The sequence below is a fragment of the Vidua chalybeata genome, chromosome 1 (genome assembly GCF_026979565.1).
Source record: "Vidua chalybeata isolate OUT-0048 chromosome 1, bVidCha1 merged haplotype, whole genome shotgun sequence".
In the NCBI taxonomy this organism is placed as follows: Eukaryota; Metazoa; Chordata; class Aves; order Passeriformes; family Viduidae; genus Vidua; species Vidua chalybeata.
This window is the reverse complement of record NC_071530.1, coordinates 130,609,071-130,633,541: the sequence shown is the minus strand read 5'-3', so window position 1 is coordinate 130,633,541 and position 24,471 is coordinate 130,609,071. Positions and strand designations below refer to the sequence as shown.

Sequence of the window (24,471 nt, the reverse complement as noted above, 5' to 3'; positions counted from 1 at the left end):
ACACAAAGGACCATGGTAGAGGTAGTGGAGTTATTTCTTACTACACAATATAAGTTAATATTCTAGAAATCATATTTCAGAATGCTCATTTCAGCTTGAGGATCATATCACCACAGCTGTAAGACCAGTTATACTCTGGTAAATACTGACATAGTTTGATGGCTACACAATGCACCACGGCTTTAAGACTCCCTGGACACAGTAAAAAATTTCTACACATGCATAGAGTCAACTGAGTTGTCTTATCTCCATTTCAAATGTATTTGGTGGACTAGTGTGAGACTAAATTTATCAGGGTCCAAAATAACATCAAACACAGTCTCCACAGTGCAAAACACAATGTTCATTCAAAACACAATCTATGGAACTGATTTTAAATAAAAGTCATTAATTTGTTTCTCATACAGTCTTCACATCTTTTTATTTTGCTGACCTTTTTTTTTCCTTTTCTTTCTTTTTTTTATGTCAGATTTTAAATGCTTAAGATATTAAATCTGCATTAACCAATCTACTATGGAGTAGTTTGTGAAAGGCATATGCCCCTTGGTTACCTACAGCTATGAAGACCCAGAAGCCCTCTCCCAGCCTTGTGCTCCTGCAGAACACTGGTACAAAGAGAAGAGCAGAACACAACAGCTGCCCAGAACAGAGGGCATCAGCAAAGGCTTCAGCACTTCCCAGCTGAGAGAACAGCATGTCACCACAGGTTGCACAGCAAACACATAGGCTACTACCAGAGGAAATCAAATATTTAAACAAGAAGAAAGTGATGCATTTCAGTCATGCATGAAGGGAAACCCAGTGAATAAAAATTATACAATGCCACCATTAACTTGCCCTTAAGAAACACACAACAGTTTATTTTGAATGGAATAGAGTACCAAACACAACAGAATAACTTTCTTTTCCTTGAACGTGGAGGAAACACAGCCAATTCTTCCAAGCATAAAAAAAAAATAATTAAAAAACACTACAAGAAGGAGTACACTTGGATTCTTAGTAGAAGAATCCTAATTAGTTTGCTGTTAAAAGACCAAAAATTTAAACAGACACACTTTGTTTTAGCTACAGATTGATAAACCAATCATTCCAAAACTGGGAAATTGAGAGATTAGAGGTTCAAACAATGCAAAATAAAGGAATAGGAACTCACAGGGATGTCTAATGTTCATGACTGCAGTATGCAAGCAGCTAATCACATGACAGAGCTTGTCTAAAAGAGCGCTTCAAGAAAGACTGAGATTGTTCAAGTGCACAAATCCTTTCACTGGTAAGCAGGGAAAGATATTTTATTGTTTAAAGGCTGCCAGGGCAGGAGCAGCAGCTGATTTTAATTTCTAATGAATACGTTGGGCATTCCTCTTGACCACAGGTTACATTTGTGGAAAAAGGGAATAAGGAGGAAAAATAGATTCCATTTGATGAAGGAGGAAAAGCATCCTTGGATATCAACTCAACAATCTAAAAAGTCTGTTTCAAACTAGATTTGAGGGGTATAGTGACAAAATTAATATTTGTGCTCAGGGACATGGATAAAATAGAAAATCCAGTTTAGACATCATACAAAATGTCCTGGAAATGTAATGCATTAAAAATATTTTAAAATGAAAGACTTACCCAGATCCTTAATGAGTGATAATGCTTCCCATGATATAAATGCTCCACCACCATCATCCATAGCTCCCTGCCCAACATCCCAGCTGTCCAGATGTCCACTGACCAATACAACCTGGAAAAGTAGTTATGAGAAAACATATCTGATGAAAACATTGAATCAGAAAATTCTGTTTAGCATTTAAGCATTTAAATGATTTTGTCACAAAGTTGGCATTTTAGTTTAGAACGGGAGAAAAGAAATATTTCAAATAAAATTAAAAATTGTTCTCTAGTTGCTGAATATTAATCTGGGATTCTACTACTTTAAACCACTGTCTAAGTGAAACTAGATAAGCTGTGAGAAATGTTTAAATGAAAGGTCTTATCTCATACATTATGAAAGTGCATACTTTCCAGAGATGCAGGACTACTACACTGCTGACTGGTGACATTTTCTTTCATATTCCATCTGTTTAAGCCCTTAGGCATGAAATTTGATTAATCCTATTTTTGGGTGCATAAGGAAAAAATATGAACTTAGACTGAAGCACTCCCAGAGGTTTTTGTTTTATTATATATCTATGGTACTTGTCACAGAGGACCTCTAATTTATTACAGGATCCCCTATGTGCTAATTTATTACAGGATCCCCTATGTGCTACAATGACAAGATATTTTATAGTTCATTAATCATAAGGATATTTTAAAACATGGTAGCAAGTCCCAGATGGGTTTTCTGCAAAGAAAATGTTATGACTACAGTAGAGAGTAGTAGTATGGGCATCTCCAGAAACATCTACTTGCAGATCTGAACCCTTCAAATATTGACAAGTAGCATCAGAAAAATACCACAGTGTGACAGTTCCCCAGCTAGGCCTTGAGCTAAAGGGCTGATGGATCTATGGTTACAAGGGAAAGGTCAAGGAGGGACAAAAACTCTGAGCCAAGCAGGCAGTGTGGTAAAATGGTGCAACAGCACAAAACCAAGAGCAGGATGTGTTCAACCTATGACAACTCAGAGTAAGAAAAAACTGAAGGAGACCCTGGAGCATCCAGGGTCAGAACTGGCCATACACAAAAGGATGCTTCTCACTCTCTGGTTAGCTGATGTCAAACAAGTCTCAGAGCTGTAGGATCCAGAAAAATGTAAAAAATATTAATTCTTTCTGCCACCTTCTTCTCCCTAAGGGATAAGGATCTCCTGGCATATCATCTGATCTACCATTCATCACTGGACAACTAGTCTAGCACTGTAAATGAGAATATAATGTGTTTTTCCTGTTATAACTCCTGGAGGGCAAGAGTCTAGGCTGTAAAGTATGCAGTAAGCATTGCAAGGAAGTACCTTGGAGCCCAAACATGAAGATCTCTATTTTCTTCTTCATGTCAGATAAATCTAAGTATGTTTTCACTGGCTATTAAAATTAATGGACTATCATGGCAAAATAAAAAGTATCAAGTACTCATCATACATCAATGTTTTTCCATCTAACTAAGCACACACTCCGGTAATATAACTGAAATACCCATGGTATTAAACAAAGGCCATGAGAAAGTAATAATCATACCCATTGAACTGCCATGGGTCCAACCAGAATGTACCCTTTAAATTTAGAAAATAGACTGTGAGATCTTTATAAATGTGTGTGTTACAAGAAACAGAACAGTCATGCCTTAGAAGCAGAAAAAGCTTGTGATCAAAATGTGAAGAACAGCTTACTCTTTCCTTCTCACGTCTCAACTCCCTTTTCTGGTTATCCAGCATTAACATGTGTTTGCTTTCCAGCACAGACTCATTTTCTTGGTAGAAAATAGACATGCTGCAATCTTTATTCCAAAACGTCCCCTCCTTCAAAAGTGCTTAAACTTGGATGGATGGCCCCTCTGTAAAAGCCTCAGAATTTCTCAGGGGTATTCCTGTGATTTTGTGATTTAATATCATGACCCTCAAAGGGCCAACACAAAAGATTGCAAACAGCACATTTTCCAAGGACACTGCCCTTCAGTAGAAGTACTTAATAGCAACATAGCTTGAAACCAGATCATCTGAGAAAAGCAATACCAGTTTTGGAGGTAGAAATGTTCCCAAAATGAGAGCAGAGAAGAGAAATTCTCACTGTGGCTGTTCTTTTTGCTTTCTTCTATGGGAGGACTATGCACATGTTCACACTTGCTGGTAGTGAGGGCAATGCATGAATGAATTCCGCTCTGTGTTCGCTCCTGGATGTGCAGCCCCACTGCAACCTGTCTATGCAGGAGAGAGCTCAAACACCACCACACTTTGCAGCCAGCTGATGCAGACTCAGTACAGTCCACTCAATAAGGAATCCACAAATAATAATGATTTTTTAAAAAGAACAGAAAAGGCTCTGAGTGAAAACCCAATTGTCTGTGGTATAAAGGACGTCTATCTCAGCTTCAAAATCACCATGTGGTTTCTTTGTTCTTAAAGCAAAAATTGGTTTTAAGAAAATAACTATTTTGTCTCCTGGGAAACAGAGCTTCAGGATGAAATGAATTATTTAGAACAAGTTTGTAAACTCATTGAGAGACAACCAAGTTCACAATAGGATGCCTTTTCTTTAGCAGTGAAAGAATACATCACTAATGCTGTTCCCTGGGAGCAATCTCAACAGTGTCTGAGAGGGAATTACTACTAATTTCTGTGGAACAACACATATTGCAACAGCAGGAAATTCTGAATCAGAAAAAGGTGGTGTAATCTCATTTGGAGTTACAGACTCCAATTGTAAAGCTTCTTCACCAACTCCAGAACATTACACCAAAACAGATCAAGGTTCAAGTGGATTGAGAAAGTCAGTTAATTTTATGGATGAACTTCAACTTAAATTTACTGAAGCTGTTGCCAAGAGCAATTACATAAATACAACCATTGTACCTCTATGTGAAAGTTTCTTCAAAACAGTTGTTTTCTTCAAACTATCATGTTTTTGTAGCAGCTACTGAAAGTTTCACTGATCATGCTGATAGCCATAGACGTTCTTAAAATAAGACACAGTTATAAAATAACAAAACCCACTGTGTTTATTTTGATCTTTAAGTAGATGGAATGTGTCTCAGCAATGAATGGAAATATTACTGAAATTCAGTTTAAACCACTATATTCTTTAAAGTAATATTATAAAATAATAGCATTATAATACTCTGTATAGATGGGCTAGTAACAAAGGCAGTTAAAGCTATCAAGGACATATGATTATTGTATTTTCCACATTGCTTTCAAAGCTGTTATGTGATTCTCAACTCCAAATCTACACAGACATTAATAATTTATACAAAACAACCCTATAGAAATGCCAGAAGAACACAAGCACTGCACTGCAAAGCAGTGCTTGTAAGTATCTGTAAGTATATGTACTTGTTTTAAATATGCAGAGAAACCACAAACAACTGTACAGGACAGTACAAATATAGCAATACATATTTGCTAAATTGACTAAAAATAAATTTGGAATAAGACAGCTTGCATGTAACCTGACAACTTTCTTATTCTATTTCCTTCTGCATCAGCATGATCATCTCTATAGGATGCCTTTAGGTCATATCATATGCAGCATTTCAATCAAGCATATTGAAATATTAAAAAAAAATTCTAAACACAAGAAAATTAGGAAGAGGAACCACACATTCACATACATGTGCATATGTCATCCTTTTCTAAGCAGGATGGTTTATGCCACTAAAAAATAATCTCCCATACCATATGTAGTCACACAGACCAATTGCATTTGTCATGCAACTTCATAAAATGCAGGTGAACTACCTTCTGCTTGACTAAAAGGAATTTTAAGAAATGCCTATCCCATTTTTAGTTAAACTCAAAGCAAAGGCTTCTTTATATGCAACCTTAGAGATCATAAATATTAAACATTAGGAAAGAACTATAAGCAATATTTATAATCACTTAATCTAGAATAACATTTGTACTAAGTTTTGAAAACCACCATGCAGAGTTATTTCATGTACCTGAGACAGATGTATATCAGGTAATGCAAGAGTAATGGACGAATAATGAAGCCATCATTCATCTTTGCCCTTCATGGATGAAGAAGGTTTTATGGATGGAGGTTTGGGTTCACAGAATAGGGTCTTTATTTATAGGAATCTGCCTATCAACACGTTTCTCTTAAAAAAGCATGCTAATAACTTTTATTATGCAAAACACTGAAAAATATTTTTCTTTACATCTTCCTCCAGCAGACAGTGAAGATAAGGAGCACCTTAACGTACAAGAGGACAGAAAACTTAAACAAGCATTACATACACAAATAATCACAGAACCACAGAATCATGGAATCACAGAACCAATTAGTTTGGAAAAGACCTTTGAGATCACCAAGTCCAACCTATGGCCAAATTCAACCTTGTCAACTAGACCATGACACTAAATGCCACATACAGTCTTTTCTTAGGCACCTCCAGGGACAGTAACTCCACCACCTCCCTGAAGAAGCCCATTCCAATGTCCAATCACACCTTCTGTGTGTGAAAGGAAAAAACTTCTTCCTAACGTCCAACCTAAATATCCCCCTGTGCAGCAGACTGTGTTATATTGTTGTTGCTGGTTGCCTGGGAGAAGAGACAGAGCCTTACCTGCCTACACCCTCCTTTCAGGCCACTGTAGAGAATAAGGTCTCCCTTGAACCTCCCCTTCTCCAGGCTAAACAACCCCAGATCCCTCAGCCACTCATCATGGGACTTGTGCTCCAGACCCTTTACCAGCCTTGTTATTCTTCTCTGGACATGCTCCAGCACCTCAACATCCTCCCTAAACTGAGGGGCCCAGAACTGGACACAGCACTCAAGGTGTGGCCTCAGCAGTGCCCAGTACAGGGGAAGAACGACTTCCCTGGTCCTGTTGGCCACACTTCTGCTGATACAGGCCAGGATGCCCTTGGCTGCCTTGGCCACCTGGGCACTCACTGGCTCATGCTCAGCCTGTTGTCAGTCAGTACCCCCAGGTTCCTTCCTGCCTGGCCCCTGTCCAGCCACTCTGTCCCCAGCTGGTAGTGCTGCATGGGGTATGACCAAGAACTAAACAGGATATTAGAACCAGATCAAGCAGCTTTAGTCACGACACATTCAAATCCCAAGCATCTGTATGCCAAAACAACAAGCTTAAACAGTGAAATCCTCTAGACTGTAACTCGAGTTCTTTTCAACTCTTCATGTACATTTTCAGTTAAATAATGCTAGAAGTTACTTGTTTCCTCAGGCAACAAAGGTTTACAGTGTTCTCATCCAGTTCACGATTACCTGGAAACCCATGAAAAACATTTCTATTCAAATTGTTGTGGTTCGCTTTCTCCAGTTTGCTTCCAAGTAAGTCCATCTGAAATTCTAAGTACCAAGACAAGGTCTTACATTATTTAACTAGATATTTTCCTTGCATGAACCCCCTGCCAGTGCCAGTATTTGTGCAATACTTACCTTAAACGTATAAACAGCATATAAAATTGATTTGTCTTTGGACCAAAATCAGAGGATAACAGAAGTCAGATAAGAATTAGGATCCCCTATTTAATCCAATTTAAAAATTGCCTATAATTTCTCCCCTTCCCCAGATACTCATTACTCATTTTTATTCTCACAAACACTCCACAATTTCCTATTCTCTCCAGTCCCAACAAAATTTATGGCACTAAATAAACCATGACTAAAAAACTCAATCCCAGCTTCTCAGACAGAGGAGCCCAGCACCAAATTCAGGCCTGTGCTCCTAAGCATAAGGGAGTACACTTTTAGTAATTTACACATTTGGATAGCATTACAGCTATGAACAACCAGATGGCTTCAGTTTATAAGGACTTAGAGATTTTCTTCATTTCACTGTGTTAACAGCACGAGAATAAAAGAAAAAAGAAAGGCAGCATATCATGTACCTAACTAGTGGGCAAATAAAACAGCTGGCAGGACTAAATTTAAGCCCATCATGCTTAACTTGCTTTCAAAACGATGATTAAATAAAGTCTTCATATACACAGATTTGCAAATATAGAGTAGTAAATATGGCATGGTAATTTTAGGATGCATTAGTATCAGCCACAGTAGTAGCTTCCAAATATATTTGGGAAAATGGCAACACCAAGCAACATGCATTTCTACTCCTTACCCACATAGCAAAGCTGGCACCGGTATTCTCAGCATCCTTCCTTAAAGTACTTCTTAATCTGCAGACTATATTTCCTTTCCCCCTTCTTATGGGGGGAAAGGAAATATATAGATTTTTTTGCCCTGACTCATTCTCTTCCCACTCCACCTCAAACCTTTCTCTCTTCAAGTCACACAGCAAAACAAATGCAAATTACGAGTTATCAAATCTTCCTACTTGGTATTTTGTGTCCAGGCAAACCAACATTCCTCAAGTTTTAAAATATTTATAGTAGTTATTTAATTTGTATCATGCAGCAAGGTTCCGTAAATCAGTCCCTTGGCTTTTCCACCAAAGGCCCTCTGAAAGCTAAACAATCTGAATCTGTAATCCTCTGTGCTGTAGCACCACACTGACTGCAGCAAACACATCACACATCATCTTCCATTCTGGAATCCAACCCAGCTCTTCCAACAGTAGAATAAATACTTGATGAAAACTTCTCAAGCACTGCATTATAAAGATAGCTCTTTAAACAGTTCTTGCTGGGACACTGTGTTTTGTATACACTATCATTATTCAAGCTCAGCATTACAACATTTGAGGAAGACAGGATGACAAAGCTGAGTGCCCATCAACAACACAAAGCACTGAGTACTGTAACATAGTACATATGGCATGGGATTAAACTAACATGCAAAGTAAGATATACACATAATGCATATATTTGAATATAAACTCTCCTGTATTTTAAGATGTGTGGGGCTTTGCTACCAGAAGAAAAATACTTTGTCCAGTAATGCTTAAACACAAGCCTACTCTATTGTGTTTAATTTTATCAACTTCAACAGTTAAATTCAAGCATAGAGCTGTATCAGAGGTATTCAGTTGTAAAAAAACCCCATAATTTATTAAAACTCTTTATGACAATCTACTCTGGCCATTCCCCAAATAGTTGTTTTGGGCTACAAAGAATTGTGTGTTTATGTACTTGCCTTTAAGAAAACACTTACTGCCCCCAGTTAAACTGCAATTAGATTAAATCATGCCCTATATGTAAATCAGGCACATTACCACATTTAGTGAATTTTATTTTGTATATATAAGGACATTTCTTCAAATAAGTTTTTAGCTTTGGTGTCCAAATAATATGACTCCACTGTACAGCTCCTTTTATTAGATTTTATGCACATTAGGAATGGTTTTTAAATAATCAGTCTAGCTGTCTCAACTAATTTATAGTCCTAAAGATATAGTGAAGTTCAGAAGGAAAAAAAAAAAGATTAAAACAACAACTGTCTTTTCTACTTAATATGCAGTGTATTAAGACTTAATTTCCAGGCTTCTGATTAAATGACAGATCTGCACATGAAACAGTAGTGACTCACTTAGTTACACAAGAATCCAACCCTATTATTGCTAAAAATCTGATTAACCTCCAAAGAGCCCCTGTGTCATAACATACAGTAAACTCTTTAAAGTTGAGTCTCTGCTTTGTAGAAGTGATTGAAACTAAAGTGTTCTTGGAAAGTACTGCAATCAAACCTTCCTGTTTGAAGTGAATCTCAAAACCACTGAGTAGTTAATAACTACTAGTAGTAAATGAGCTGGTATCATTTATACTATGTATGACAGTGAAGAAGAAAATTAGTCTGAAAATGAATTATAACTGATAAGGGAATTGTAGTGAAGGTAACAAGACATTAAATTATATGAGCATTCAAAAGATAACCAAGTATTGAAATGACTACAATTTTCATATTAAATGTTGGATTTTAAGACTTAGCATTTCCATATTTAAGTCATCCAGCATCTTTTATTTCCTATTTCCTGAGCTGTAACATTTCAGAAATAATACCACTTTTTATAGTACTCTATTTTGAAAATAAGGATTTTAAATTCCATATTTCAACCGACTTCTAGAGGTTTTAACAGGAAAAATTATAACAGTAACGCCCTCTAAACAAAATTAGGTATCACTGAAATATCACTTACCTTTGTATAAAGAAGATGTTGTAGCAGCTTTTTTCTAGTTCAAATATCAGCAAAGAATCTCTGCAATACCCCTGCAGGAAAGCTAAAATGGCATCTGAGTTGATGTGAAAAGAGAAGCTCTCTTTTTTCCACACTTGTCAAAGGAAGACTTCCCTTACACATATAGTAAATAATTTTTATGATCTAGAGTATTTATATTTATATATTTTTCACTTTAGGGATATAAATGATTCTATATTATTGCAGATCTAGCAACATCCCCAAATGTTCTATCTTTAAAATTCCTTTTTTCAGATATCAAAACTAATCTCAGCTAAAATAAACACTAATGTCCAATGCTACTTCTTTTGCTGAAGCATTTACAAAGCCTACTTGTACACAGTGATACTAGGCATTACTAGCAAGCTTCCCTTTTAAAACTGTAAAAATAATAGATTTTTCTCCAGAAAAAATGACAAATATTGTTTTCTCTCAAGAACACTACAGGACCTCTTAATAAATAAGAACCTTGCCTCACTAGCACTGCTTTAGAGCATTGTGATGATCTAAAATGTCCTGAAAGCCATCCTGAGTAGCTATCTCTCAACTGCCCTCAAGAAAATAGACTTTACACATCTCCCAAGAAGAATGCTGATGGAAGCAAGTCAAAAAAAACCTTAATGGCTGTAGGAACAGCAGAGCACTGTAAGAGACGAGGCTTAAAAACTAGCACTTATGTCCCCATGCCAGACAGCAGGCATTGGAGAAAACTCGAGGTTGGAACTTCTGATTGTACATTGACTTCTGATTGTGCATTGACTTCCACATCCTGCCTGCAGCAGGATCAACTTGTATCTGATCAGTTAGAGTTTTCTCCAGTCAAGTTTTGAAATTTCTCACATAAAAAATCCTATCACTTGTCTGGAAAAACTGTTTCAGTGTTTACCCTGAGGAAAATATTTTTTTCTAATACCCCTTATAACACAAGCCTTTTTAAAAAATGTGCCCTACTGGGCCATCATGGCAGCATTCAAAGTCAAACTGGATTTTGAATGCTGTCAGCTGACAAGCCTGCCCTGTGAGCCACACCTCCAGATGCTTTTATTATTCATCACCACCAACTGAACACAATGGAAATGAAATTTTTGCATCTTACCACACTGTGGTCCCTCACCATTACACATACTAAAAGGAGTGCTGATAATGTAATCTGTTCTCCCAGAAGTGTCCCACTTCTACAGTCACAATGACTTATCAGAACTAGCGATGCCTCTTGTCCTTGTTTCTTTATAGTGGATAGTGGCTCCAGGCCTTTCTGCTGTGATAGCAAAGACTTCCTCCTCGCACAGTTCACTGGCCCATGTTCACAGTCTGTGAAAGACTTTTCTGATCCTTCCCTCTTACTCCACAAATCCTCACATAGGGTAGGTTCTTGCCATTTCCTCCATGCCCAAAGGATTTCATTGTCTAGTATACTAAAACACTCAATTAGTCTTTCATTTGATTACTATAACCCTTTTTTTTTTTTAATGGCTCATCCTACATTCCTGCACAAGTTTTCTCAGAATTTTGCTGAGATTATCCTTTTATTAGTTACAGGGGTTTTTATAAGATTCTCATTATTCATTACTGATTTTTTTTAATCTGCATGTAACATTTTTTCTTTCCTATACACGTTGTTTCTAAGCTGTACAATAAATGTCTCAATGCAGCACTAACTTCAGGCATTCCCAGAACTGCAGGAAACCACCATGGAATAAATCCATGAGGGAGATGCTCTGTTAGACTTTGTAATTATGAACAAGGAAGAACTGATTGGGAATTCAGTGAAGGTCTGCAGTAAACATAAAATGGTTGGGACTGAGGATCCTGAGAAGAAGAGGAAAGGCAAATGGCAGGATGTGAGCTCTGGCCTTGGGGAAAGGAATGTTTAGCCTGTTCAAGGACCTGTTTGTAAGAATCCTATGGGAGACAGAGCTGGAGAGAGAAAAGAATCCAGGAGAGCTAGCTGCTTTTCAAAGATCATGCTGGGGACCAGCTGGAAAGCAGCTTGGCAGAGAAAGGAGCTCAGGGTCCTGGTGGACAACTAATTGACCATGAGCCAGCAGTGTGCCTGCACCATAAACAAGGCCAATGGCACCCAAGCTGCATCAGGGAGAGTGCTGCTTGCAGGTTAAGGAGGTTGAAAAAACAAAAGCAGGTTAAACAGGTTAAAAAACAAAAACTCTCCAACAACATCTTTTCAGTGTTAGAGAATTATGGCATTACTTTCTGGCCAGGATGTTGTTCTGGCTAAGATGTGCAATAGAAATAATTTCATCCACACATTGCCCAGGTTGTGCAGTGAAGATCATTCCATCACCATTCCATTTACTAGATTTTTCACATATTTATACATACAAACCCAAAGCAATTCTTTGGTTCAATGTTCATTGGTCCCAAATTACACTGTTCTTAATATTTGGGTTCCTATTATTGATCCCTTCGCCTTTGATGATAATTTGGTCCTCATTCTTTGGTGCTTTTATCGATTTTTTCCCAGACCAAGTGTCTCCAACACACCAGGGGATGATGTTCAAGGGTAATCTTTGTTAAGGGTCACTTATTTCTTGTGCATCTTCTGGCAGCTCCCAGTCCATTGAGGTATTAAGCTCATCAGGCCTCACCCAGGGAAGGGAGTCTTTTGAAAAGAAACTTCAATACCCTTCACCCTGAGCAAAGAGGAACAAACTTCTGACTGAAGTTAGTTAAAAAAAAATTAAAATTGTATAATTTCCAACAAAGGGGACAGAGAGCTGGGATTGGAGAAGAGAAGGCTTCAGGATCTCAACAAAGTGTATAGATTCTTCATGGCAGATGTAAAGAAGAGGGAGACAGACTCTTGTCAGTAGTGCCCACTTACAGAACAGGAGGCACCATGCAGAAACTGAAATAGAAGAAATTCTGCTTAAAAATAAGAAAAAAGCATTTTTGGCTACAAGGGTTGTAGAACATTGAAACCTCTGTCCAAAGAGTCTGTGGGGTCTCTGTCCTTGAAGACGTACAAGACCCAAGCCCTACACAACCAGCTCCAGTTGACATGGCTTTGAGCACAGGGTCAGGCTATGTGATCTCCAGAGGTCACTTTTTGTAATTATGATGCTGAATCCAGAAAGACTAATTCATATTTTCTTCTGCATCTATATATAATCCACATTTCTTTTGGCTCAGAAAATTTCATTGGAGATACAAAAAGCATAACACAACTTGGGAATCAATTCTACCAAAGCCCACTATGTCCTTCAAGATCCAGACAGATAAAGCAAAACTGTAATCTTCAATATAGTATTTCACCAGCACGAGACAAAAGACCTCTTTTCTACTTAGGGTAGTGAAAATCATGGTAAAAATTAAAGTTGGTATGAAATCCATTTTATTAAATAATTTGCAATGAATTTCTAAAAGTCTTATGAAGTGATTAATGAATCCACAGAAACAGAACATTATTTGGCTTGCAACATGAAAGAAAATATCTTACACTGACCATAAAAATAATTACTTTATATATTGTATGAAACATGTCTTCAAAGTATCAACATAACTTTCAAATTATAAGTCTTCTTTCACCAAAGGTAGTCCCTTCAGTTTCTTTTTGTTTCTGATTGTTAAAACAGCACTTCTACTGAAGCTTGTGGACTTAAAAAAATAATTATTTCTCACTTCTACATTCAAATTAGTTCATTATATTGTATTGATCTCTTTGTTGGTAAAATGGGACTAAGCAACTGTTCTTATGTAGGAATAGAGTGAAGATTGACATTTATTCTTATATTTATGACAGCTTCCATGGAAAATACTAAGAAGTAGACTTGAAACCCCTGTCTTATGTAGAAATTATTGGAACTGTATGTCTTCACACAAGCAAGAATTCAGTCCACAATTTCTAGTACCTACCAAAGTCACATTCACAAAGACACAGCTAAGCACTTGCAAGTAACACTAGCAGATTTCCCTACTCAATTCCATTAGTGTATCTCAAAAAAACAGAGTTTTGATACAAAGCAACAGCACATACTACATGTCTATCTGTCCCTAATTTCTTTGTTTATATACTCTTGTGAAACTTAATGTATGTTTGACACAAGTTTTCACCAAGATAGTCAAGAGGCTGATTTTCAAACTCAAACAATGTCTGCAAAAGACCAGATGAGACAACTGTTGTCAGGATGATTTCCAGGGTGGAATTTCTGCTCTAAGTTAAAAGAGATTTGCTTTATTGGAAGCAGTAACTCAAAGGCTCTGGAATGCATTTGGAGTGCAGGGGACTTTGGTAAACCTAAATGCAAAATATAGATGTGGCAAAGCAGGAAAAAAGAGTGCCAATATGCACTCCAGGATGCTTGGCCTACTCCAAGGCTGAAAGACAGTTCAAGTGCATTAGTTGCCTGGGCTCTCTATGTCTGCTGCCTGTTAGCATCTTTTAATGCATGAACAGATGTGTCCAGAGAAGGGCAACAGAGCTGCTGAAGGGTCTGGAGCAGAAGTCTTATGAGGAGCAGCTGAGGGAACTAGGGTAGTTTAGCCTGGAGAAAAAGCAGCTCCGGGGAAACATTATCAGTCTCTACAACTACCCAAAAGGAGGTTGTAGCCAGGTGGAGGTTGGCCTCCTCTCCCAGGCAGTAGTAATAGGACAAGAAAAACAACTTCACCTCGTGCCAGGGGAGATTCAGACTGGATAGTAAGAAAATTTTATTCACCAAAAGGGTTGTCAAGCACTGAAACATGTTATCCAGGGAACTGGTGGAATCAGCATCCATGGATGTTTTTTAAAGGAATGTAGATGTGCCTCGGGACATGGTTCAGTGGCGGACTTGGCAATACCAGGTAAATAGTTGGACTCAAAGATACTGAAAGTTTTTCCAACCTAAATGATTCTATGATTTGATAATTCTATGCCAGACACAAACCAATGCTTTCCCAACACAGAATGGAAAGCAGATGGATAACTTAGAGCCCTGCAGAAATGTGAAAAACAAGTCAACTGCACTAAGAGAAAGGGAGGAGATACACAGGTTCCTTGTTCTGCTCTTTTCCAAAATCACAGTGTGATTACCACGGATGGGGGACCACAAAATGGAAGTTATCTCACTTGGAATTGGTTCAGCATATGTGAAACATTTGATATTCATTAGAAGGAATATGCAGAGTGATTACAGCATTTCCCCAAAAAGTGGGAAAGCTGTCCTCATGGTCACGCTCTGGGATCAAACTGAGCTGTGCTTTGTACATGGACTCCACCTCCTTCTTCTCTATCAGGCGCCTAAGGAATGGCTGCAGGTTGGTATTATCTTTGACATTTTCAGAGGCACAAATTTCTTCATGTCCTCTATAGCATGAGCTTGTGAACTTTTTGGGCTTGTGAATTTTTTTTCCCCCATGTCCAGCTACAGAGAGGAAATCAGAAAGAAGAACATCCGAAACACCCGCTAGATCCAGGTTATACAGACAGGTTTGTGTGATGTGGGTTTCCGTCTACTTGGACTTAACATCAAATTTATGTCCCTAGGCCACTTAAAATCTGTCAGTACTAACTAATACTCCTGTCACTTCACCTTAGATTTAAATCCCTGACCTTCATCTGAAAGGTGGTGTGTCTCATTACCAATGTCACCTCCCTGCAGTTTCTCTTCCTATGGCTGCAAGCTGAAATAACTTATTTATCTAACTATCCCTGCACTCCCCAATTTCACACATGACAGAGGAAGGTGTGCTTACAGAAATTCTGACATCTACATAGCACTGGCTAACCAGATGGCAAGCACCACAAACTGCTATTAGACATTAGTCTATCCTCTAAGATAAGTATCAAAAAGACCCTACATTCAGTCTCCACAATCCTGACACTGAATGCAATAAAATAGATATTTCATGAAACCTTTTGTCATACTAAAATTACTACTGCTGTTCTATTTGTACTTCATATCTCCTTGTGTTGGAATGAATTTAATTTCTCCTTCAGGCACTGTTCTCAGAGGCTCCTATTCTAATTTTATTAGGTTTTGCGTCTCTAACTTTCAAAATTAAACTCAATGGTTATCAGAGTAGTACCCAAAACTGATTATATGTCCTGAATTAATAAGCTTGAAAGGCATGTTTAGTTAAGATTTTATCAGGGCTGTACCTGCTTAAATATTTTAATAGTTGAATGTTAAAAGAAACTTATTCTATCCTTTAAATAAACTTCTGGCAAGATTGCACAGAGAGAAATAGAGATGAAAAGAACAAGGTTCTCCTAATGCATCCACTCCAGTTCTTGTTATCAGACATAACTGCGTGAAAAATCTGGTTAGTAGTTTTTATTATTTGAGTGGATTCAGCTATTTTTATTTCTCCATATTAGTGTTAATAACACAACAATTTCAGAATAACTGACAGGAATAATCTGTAGCTATCTCTGAACTTTTCTCCTCCCACTGATGTCTTACACAGTTTACTACTCACTTTCCAAGCCATTCTTGGATGCTTCATACCTGTTGAAAGAAAAAAATATGTTTGAATGTCTGGCCAGCATTTCTTTTGTCCATCATGTTCTTCTCAAGAGACTGAAGTCTTCAGGAGACAGTTCAGTTTTTACCACATGAGACAGGGAAAGACCAAAGGGAATGTGAGTCACCAATTTGTTCAAAGGTGACGACATTGCAATTATGGCTTTTAAAAAATGTCGATACCAAGGTAAGGTCAGAACAGCAATGAAACTTAAACATTTATTTAATTGATCTTCAAGAGTAAGTAAAAGTATTCACCTGGATTTTGCATTCTACAAATGAAACAAAATGCAAATTAACTTGTTCTATTACTAGGAATGAAAAAAGGACAAAATGATTCTGCTAGCAGGTGCAACTCCTGCCATAGTGAAATATGTGTCAAATATCCTCTTGGAAAAAGCTACTCCAAAAAACGGATCCTCTGCAATGCCAACATCCCCAAAACACATAAGTTGCATGATTACTTTCTGAAGCTACCTACATTCATAAAACTCAGACTGTAGCTGCAGATTTCACTCAAGTAATTAACTTTTACTCTTCCCAGCCATAGGACATTCAATACTAATCTATCCTAATTACACCATTGTAATTGCAGCAGAGACATACATAAGGAAGATAGACACAGAACTGAAATATTTCTAGGACTTTGCCTACAAACTTTGCAATTTAACAACCAACCTTACACTTCCTATTCCACAACCGATTCAGTTATTATACATGTTCCAATAAACACACTTTTCAAAAAATGCTTACTAATATTTAATTTTTTATAAATACACAAGGAAAGAAGTTAGTGGAGACTGTAAAGAAGTCAAATGAGGTAAAGAGAAAGCTGCAGATAAAAAGTTTCCAGGATTCTGCAGAAAGGGTTGACTCTGATTCAAGTATGTCAAAAGAACACGACTTGTTGCCAGTATCATCAAAACAGCATAGGTTTGAGGTGAAGAGATTGATATAACTGCTCCCTGGGAACAGATATTGGCTGGTGTTGTTGCAACATGTTCTTTGTTCTATGCATATCACCAGTGAAAGTACAAATGAGTACACACATGAACATCTACAAAAAAAGTGTGCTAGACTTCCACAACAATGATCTCTACTGAGCTACAGCAGATTCTTGTACTAAGGACACAGTATCTTCAAATTGTCCCAAGGAAACACTGAGAAATAAAATCAGGATGGAAAACCAGGCTATAAATATGTTACAGAAAAACTTTTAAGTGGTTATGAGAGACCTGAGTTTCCTCTGGAAAGAACAACAAAGCACAATAAAAGCTCAAGGTACACTGAACAAAAACTGTACTGGCAAAGGGTGGGTATTAAACAGACTTTTCATGTAATAACAAAAGTTTCACTAGAGAATGCCAAAGAGTTTCCATCACCAGGTTATCTTGGCAACACCACACACCATCCACGTGTGATGTGCCCCTGGGTAAGGCAGTGCGGGGATGCCGTGGGAAACCGCAGTCGTTTAGAACAGGGTATTCCCCCAGAGTTCTCTGCTTCCCCATGCAGATGAGCACATGTTTATCACTTGTCAGTTCATGTTTGTCATCTCCCCAAGTTCTAGAAAGTTCCCTGTTCTCGTTACTCCCATTGGTTCTCTCTGTAGACCACTCCTTCCCTTCTCCCTCATTGGCTCAGTTTATGTCACCCCATCCCTTCTCCTCCCCTGCACCCTTTTCCCATTGGGCAATTTGTACCCCAGCCACTCCTCTCCCTCCCCCATTATATACCCTGGCCCCTCCTTCCCCGGTCGCTCTTGTAGCCCGCTTCCCCTGCGTGTGCTTGCCTCCCAGCTTCTACTCCTGCCTCCTTTGTCCTTCGATTTACCCTTAATAAACCCATGTGGATTACAGCAGGGCAAGAGTCCTCCTGTCTATTGGTGGAGCTATATTATTCTATCTGGGCACCTGTTGATCAGCCAGCAGTGGGTCACTCTGCAGGACTCGGTCTGGGGCAGTCCACACATCCTTACCATAGCTGCCATTACAGCATCTGGAGACCTTCCAGACGATATATCTTGATCATCAGTTGCACCTGTAGGTATACACTGGTTTCCAAAAGCCCAAGTACCTGGTTGTAACTGAAATTTCCCTCCCATCTTCCTCATTCCAAATTTTTAAACTTCAGGGTGGGATCTGGACCCCAGCACAGCTGACAGGAATGAGAGGTCAGTCTTCTTCAGTGGATCACTTTGGCTACCAAATCAAAAGAGAGAGCATTTATCTTCTAAAGAGGTTTCTTTCCGCTCCCACTACTCATCTCAGGCTGAATCAGAGTAACTTTAACTAAAAGACAGGAAAATGAATAATCAAATAAAGGACAGAGGGGAGAGGGCAACTTAAATTAGCAACCTGAGAGAGTAAAAATGCAGAACTTCTATCACATTCCTGCAAAAATATTCCATCACTCAGTTTCAGTCTTTTATCCTGCCTCTCCAATATTCAGCTCAAATTTCCTCTCAGTTTATCCAGGCAAAGAGCCTATTTATTGACAACTCGACCACCGTGGAGGACACAGAGAAGAAAACCAGAAAACACTTCATAAAGCACTGTTCATATTTAGAACTTCGTAACAAGCCATACATCTTCAGCTAAGACGTGTGTGTATTCTAATCAGAAAATGTAACATTTCAATTATCCTTAAATGTCCCACAAGTTATTAAATTTTTAGCTTTCAGAATCTTATCTCAGATCATGAAAGACTCAAATCAACAACAACTTATATACAAAATGAGATGCACATGTTCTTCAATATGAGAAAATGCATGCAGATACAAAATACAATAGAGTGTTACAATATGAAAGTACATTTCACGTGACATTTGTAGCAAATTTCTTTTCTGAAGTAACATTTTGGAACCCAGAATTACATGAAAACCAGAGAACTACATTTTTCCTATACTTAAGGGGAAATATTGATGGTGGTATTATCTAGGCTAGTAATTGCAAATGTGATAAAGTAAAATGAAGAATTCAGCCTCAATGATTCTGCATTTTGTTTTTGCAGTGTTTGCCTTCCTCCTAAATCCAGGACACTATACACAACTTTTCATAAAAAAAAACAATTTACTAGAAGTTAAATCATATTTCTTGACTCCAGACTATTATAAATTTTAAAGGTATTTTCTTCATGACAATCAAACATAGCAAGAAAACTGTTTTTCCATTGGTCTCAGTAGAAGGGAAATTACTAAGTGTATTACTATCACATCAGGAGTATTTAACAGTGATCATATCTGGTTGAAATTCTATTGAACATATACCTGCATTTTGTTTAGAGATAGGAACAAAAGACCTTTTGAACACAAATGTTTTTAATCCAGACAGCACATGATGGAAGAGACATTTAAAGAAATTAATATGTGAGCCAATTCTCCCTTCCATGTACTCTGTAGGGTCTGGAGTATATTCTGAGGGATGGGGGGAGTGGTTATGTGTGGTTTTGCTGGGGTTTTTTTGTTTGGTTGGGGGGAGGGTTGTTTGTTTTGTTTGCTTTGGTTTGGTTTTAGGTTGTTTTTTTTAAAACCTACAGCCAAGGACTATTTAATTTCACTTAGTTTCTCAGAATTCATCCCAAAACCTCAACAACTTCCATGGTGTTTCTTGACACGTCCAGCACCCCTATGTTTTCCCTTATTCATCCTATGACAGCATAAAATTGCTTGCTGATTAAATAGCACTCTTTGCATGTTACACTAGTTTGGTGCAAACTAGTTCCCAAAAAGCTCTTCCCTCTCAAAATGCAGATGCTTACCAAAATAGACTGCAAGTTTTGCCAGAGAAACAGGAGTCTCTACAGAGAATAATTTCAAGCAACATTCTGTAGGTAGGAAGTCGATAAACAAAGAACATGGTCTGATGTTTGGGTTTTTTTTTCTGCAAGGGTCACATTCTATTAATTGGGTTGCAAATTTTTTTATTATTGTTTGTATATACTTTAAAAATGTACTATTTTCAGTATCAGGGGCTTTGGCAGTGCATCCATTATAAATGAAAGTACTAGTTGGTTTCATTAGTTGGAACATGTTAAACACAGGCACAAAGAAACCATTGTGTATGCCTGGTGGTTTGATTGGAAGTTCCTCCTCTCCCAGTGCTTGCTGGAAGTATACATCTGACACTGACTACTAGCCACACACCTAAATTGTGTGATGGATGGCATGTTAGATAACATCTCCTGCAGAAGAAAAAAAAAAAAAAGCAAAAAAACAAATTTTGACAGATTTTTAAAAATAAACAAATAAAAGAATAAAGGCAGCAGAGGACAGTGCTAACAGATTACAAAAATAAAATTTGAGCAATAGATGTACAATAACCTCAAGCATTTTTCTTTTGACTAGCGTAGCTGAAGGTGGGAGCCCCTTAAATTTTATTAAAGGAAAAGTATATAGCACAAGTAGTGCACAATGCACTCAGGACATCAGTGCAAGTAATAACATTCATATCAACAGAGCAGGAAAGCAGAGAAGGAGACAGCTTTTTTACTCATGGCTTTTACAGAAGGGAGGTACAAGGAAACTCTGACCCTGTGTGAAAGCCTTTGAAGCTGTATATAAGCCTTCTCTACAGCAGCCAAGAAACAATTTGTTGGATCTTGTGTAAACACTTACAGCTAATGCACTTTAAATACAGTTTTGATTAGTCTGGCTGCACCCTTCTGAAACAAGCAATATTTATAGTATATATTATTTCTTTTAGTTTATATAATGTGTTCCATGCATCAATTTCTCATGTAAATAGCCAGCACTTAGGACCAATGTCTAGCAAATGTCCTCAAATTTTCAGTACTCTCATGATGTAACCCTTCTTAGACAGCAGAAAGTCAATTAATCTCTCTTTTCCCTGAGAGGCTTAGATGTGAATATAACCAGATCGCCTTGATCCCCAAGCTGGACAATGTGTCTTTAAAAGAATTTTGTTGTAGCTTTCACATAATTCAGCAAAATGTACCATTTTGGATAAGTCACTGTTAACATCACACTAAAGGTAAAATAATTTGTCCTGTTAGATTTTACTACACCATGAAGTATTTGAAGGAGTTCTAAAAGCAGGTCCCTAAAATACATATTGGGAAAAGATGGATTATTTCAGAAGGTAGAAGTCATCATCTCCAGAGAACTGCTGTAAACAGTCCAGGCTAGTTTCAATTTCCATCAAAACAGAAGTCATCAAAAGATTGGATGAGCAAGAGAAAAACATACTAAACTACACATTTTGAATACCAAAGCAGTATCAAAGATGTACAAGGCTGCAAATGCAAGGCCAGCAGAAGTTCAGCCCGTTCCAAAGTGTCTTACAAAGACAACTGCAATGACTGTGCTCCCAACAGCTGTGTAACTTCTGACACTGCCACCTTTGGCTCATTCACTATCAGCTACATAAATGGGCAATTATGAAATGTAAATCATCATTCTTTCACATGCTGCATATGCAGATATTTTAGAAAGTAATTTGTTTCTCTTTCATGCTTTTCTCCCAAACTTTCCAGTCCATGGAAACAATCATACACTAAATAAATGAAAACATCTCTTATTAGTTCTGACATGCTTCTGTCATGTTCACTAAATGGAGATAAACCCAAACCACCGGCTGTAAGAAAAAGAGAAAAATCAGCTTTGAGAACAAGCAACAGTTCCCAACATCAAGCCTGATTTAATAACGACAGCCCACAATTCTGTTTGGACTGGGCATGTCTCAAGGCCTCTCCAGTAACAAGACATCTGGGCAAAGGGGATTTTTTCATACACTGGAATTTGTTATGCCTTTAAAGTAGAATTTAATTTAATAAGCTAGTGGAACTAACAAAAACACACTAAAAACTAGAGGTAGAAGAGATGGAATATGACAGCAAACTTCTCTTTGTCAGTATTTTGCAGCATTTGAAACATTTAAACATAAACCAAGCAAACTCAGGGAGTTAAGTGATCAGCCATTCTGTAGACAGATAAATGTCATGATCAGGAATCTTTTCATGGTATTCGATCTAATATTCCCTGCTTAGATTATCCCTAGCAATCATTCTTGTTATGTGCAGTCATTTTTCTTCTCTCCCACCAACCCACTTACAGAAACAATTATTCTACAATCATTTTTTCCTGTCATTTCCTATCCTATGCCTACATTTTGTGTTCTTTCCACTGAATTCCTTTAAAGTGATAAATACTATTCCTTTGCAGGCCTGAAAATTGGAAGCTAAAGATGGACTTCCAGATGAAGTCCCATCTAAGATACAAAGAATGGCAACAAATCCTTGCCATTTCATTATGTGGTGGTGTGGCAGCTCAAGTCAATTCAAAGTCAGAAAACCTCTGTATTAGTCTGAGAAAAGAAGTAATGGAAATGAACTACCTGTTCTTGAAAATGTTAGTAATAGAAATGGCTGAAAAATTACTACATTTGGAGAATTTAAATCTATATGCAACCATCAAGAACAAACTATCTGAAGAGGAGCAGATGAGAAGCACATGAGAAGGCCAGCTGGCAGACACCTCTAGGACCCAGAACAGCCTGCAAGAAATGCTGGCTTTTAGAATAGCTTTCCATTTCACAAGAGCTGAATAGTTAGAGATTGTCAAATATATTATCTGACATTTCTTATTTCTCTCCCTCTGTCAGGATTTTAAAAAACTGGGGTCTTCTGTCTCTTACTATCCTGTGAAGTCATTCTTTTTATTTCCCTGTGCACATACCATGATTCACACCTCCCTCCATCCCTTTCATTACCTCCCCTTTTGTAACCTCCTTTTTTCTGACAATCCTAATTCCACAGTTAAACATGACAGAGTAAAGGATTTCTCTTTCTACTGCCCAACCATGTCACTCCCCATGCCTCAAAATCCTCTTAGTGAGTTTAATCCCTCAGCTTCCCCCACTTTGTCGAACAGCTTTCTGTACTTGCTCTGAACTTCTGTAACTTTTATTTTAAAATCTGTTTTAAAAACTTCTAAACTTTTTACAAAGCAGTATTTTAATCACTCCCTATGTGTCATCCACTTCTTGAATCACTAGTTTCAGTGGTAAAATCTTTGGTAGGGTAACTACCCTATTATTCTGTTTAAGTGTCCTGAAAAGTTGGAATACTATGGACACAACTACAGCTATCTGCATACAGCAAAATTAGGAGGGCAATCATATTCTTTGTTCTAGATGAGAACAAAGCTCAGTCTCCTTTTCTTATTACTGGACTGTAAATTTGGCAAGTACCAAATATTCCCACAGGGGGTAACTTCATAACTGTATCTGGATTTCAAGATTAAGAAAATGCACCCTAGACTTTTCAGGTCTGTAAAATTCTACCCTAGTACCACTACAAATGGTACCTTTTCAGCAACATCAACTAAAATCAAAGCAACAAACCCATTTCATGCATTTCTCTAGAACATCTAATTAGCTTCAGACTACCAGTTCTTATTGCAAGGTGCTCAGTGACCTGGACCTAAAAACTGACAAGGATGACAAAATGCTGCAGGCAGTGCTGTGTCACAGCTGCAGCTACTGTGGCAGAGGAACGAACAGAACAGTCAAGGTCACAGGTGGTGTCACCACCAACATTCAGTGTGGTGAAACACACTGTATTGGTTAAAATGCAACTAACTTCTGACTCCTTAAACAAGATTAAATTTGCACAAGTTAACAGGACCACTTTCAGAAAAAATACTTCCTCCAATAAAATGAGTTCAAGTGCCTGACCCAGCAAATGCAAAGAGGTTTTGGTTGTCACATTTGATTTTGAAGTAACAATGAGTATAACGCTTTTTTGTTATTTGCTGCTGTAACTAACACACTATAAACATTTATCATAATGAACAGGCAAATAAAGTGTCAATGTCACCTATGAGCTCTGTTCAAAGTATTTTCTGTTCCAAAAAAAATTTGCATAAGCTAAAAAATATTCACTGCCAAGTGAATTTCCAAAAGATACAGTTTTGAATGAGAGAGAGAACACAGTAATTTCACATAGATACATTTATATCTTGTGTGTAGAGTCAGAGCTGGCATCCATCACACCTTTAACTTGCAGATTCTTCCCATCCTCTCCTTCAGGCCTGCTGTTGGATAAATATCAAATTTTCAAGTGTTCTCTCAAGAACATTTTACCCCATCTAATATAGCTATGGCAAGTGTTTAAACCTACTTTGAATCCTGCAGGACTCACGGTATTAATATTTTCCAGCTATAAACACTGTAATTTATTTGAATGCTATTCCTTAATATTGCTTAAGTCTGTTTCCATTTCATCACATGTACAACTGATCTGATA

At 37.6% G+C, this 24,471-nt stretch overlaps 1 protein-coding gene across 2 annotated transcripts in view; it reads right to left on the bottom strand.

The window, feature by feature from the left end:
* CPQ (carboxypeptidase Q) overlaps positions 1 to 24,471 on the bottom strand; it is a 145,505-nt gene that overhangs the window by 52,040 nt on the left and 68,994 nt on the right. For both annotated transcript variants that reach the window (XM_053958067.1, XM_053958060.1), the window contains exon 5: positions 1,618 to 1,729. In XM_053958067.1, the coding sequence (XP_053814042.1) occupies positions 1,618 to 1,729 (112 nt within the window). The remainder of the gene's footprint in view (positions 1 to 1,617; positions 1,730 to 24,471) is intronic.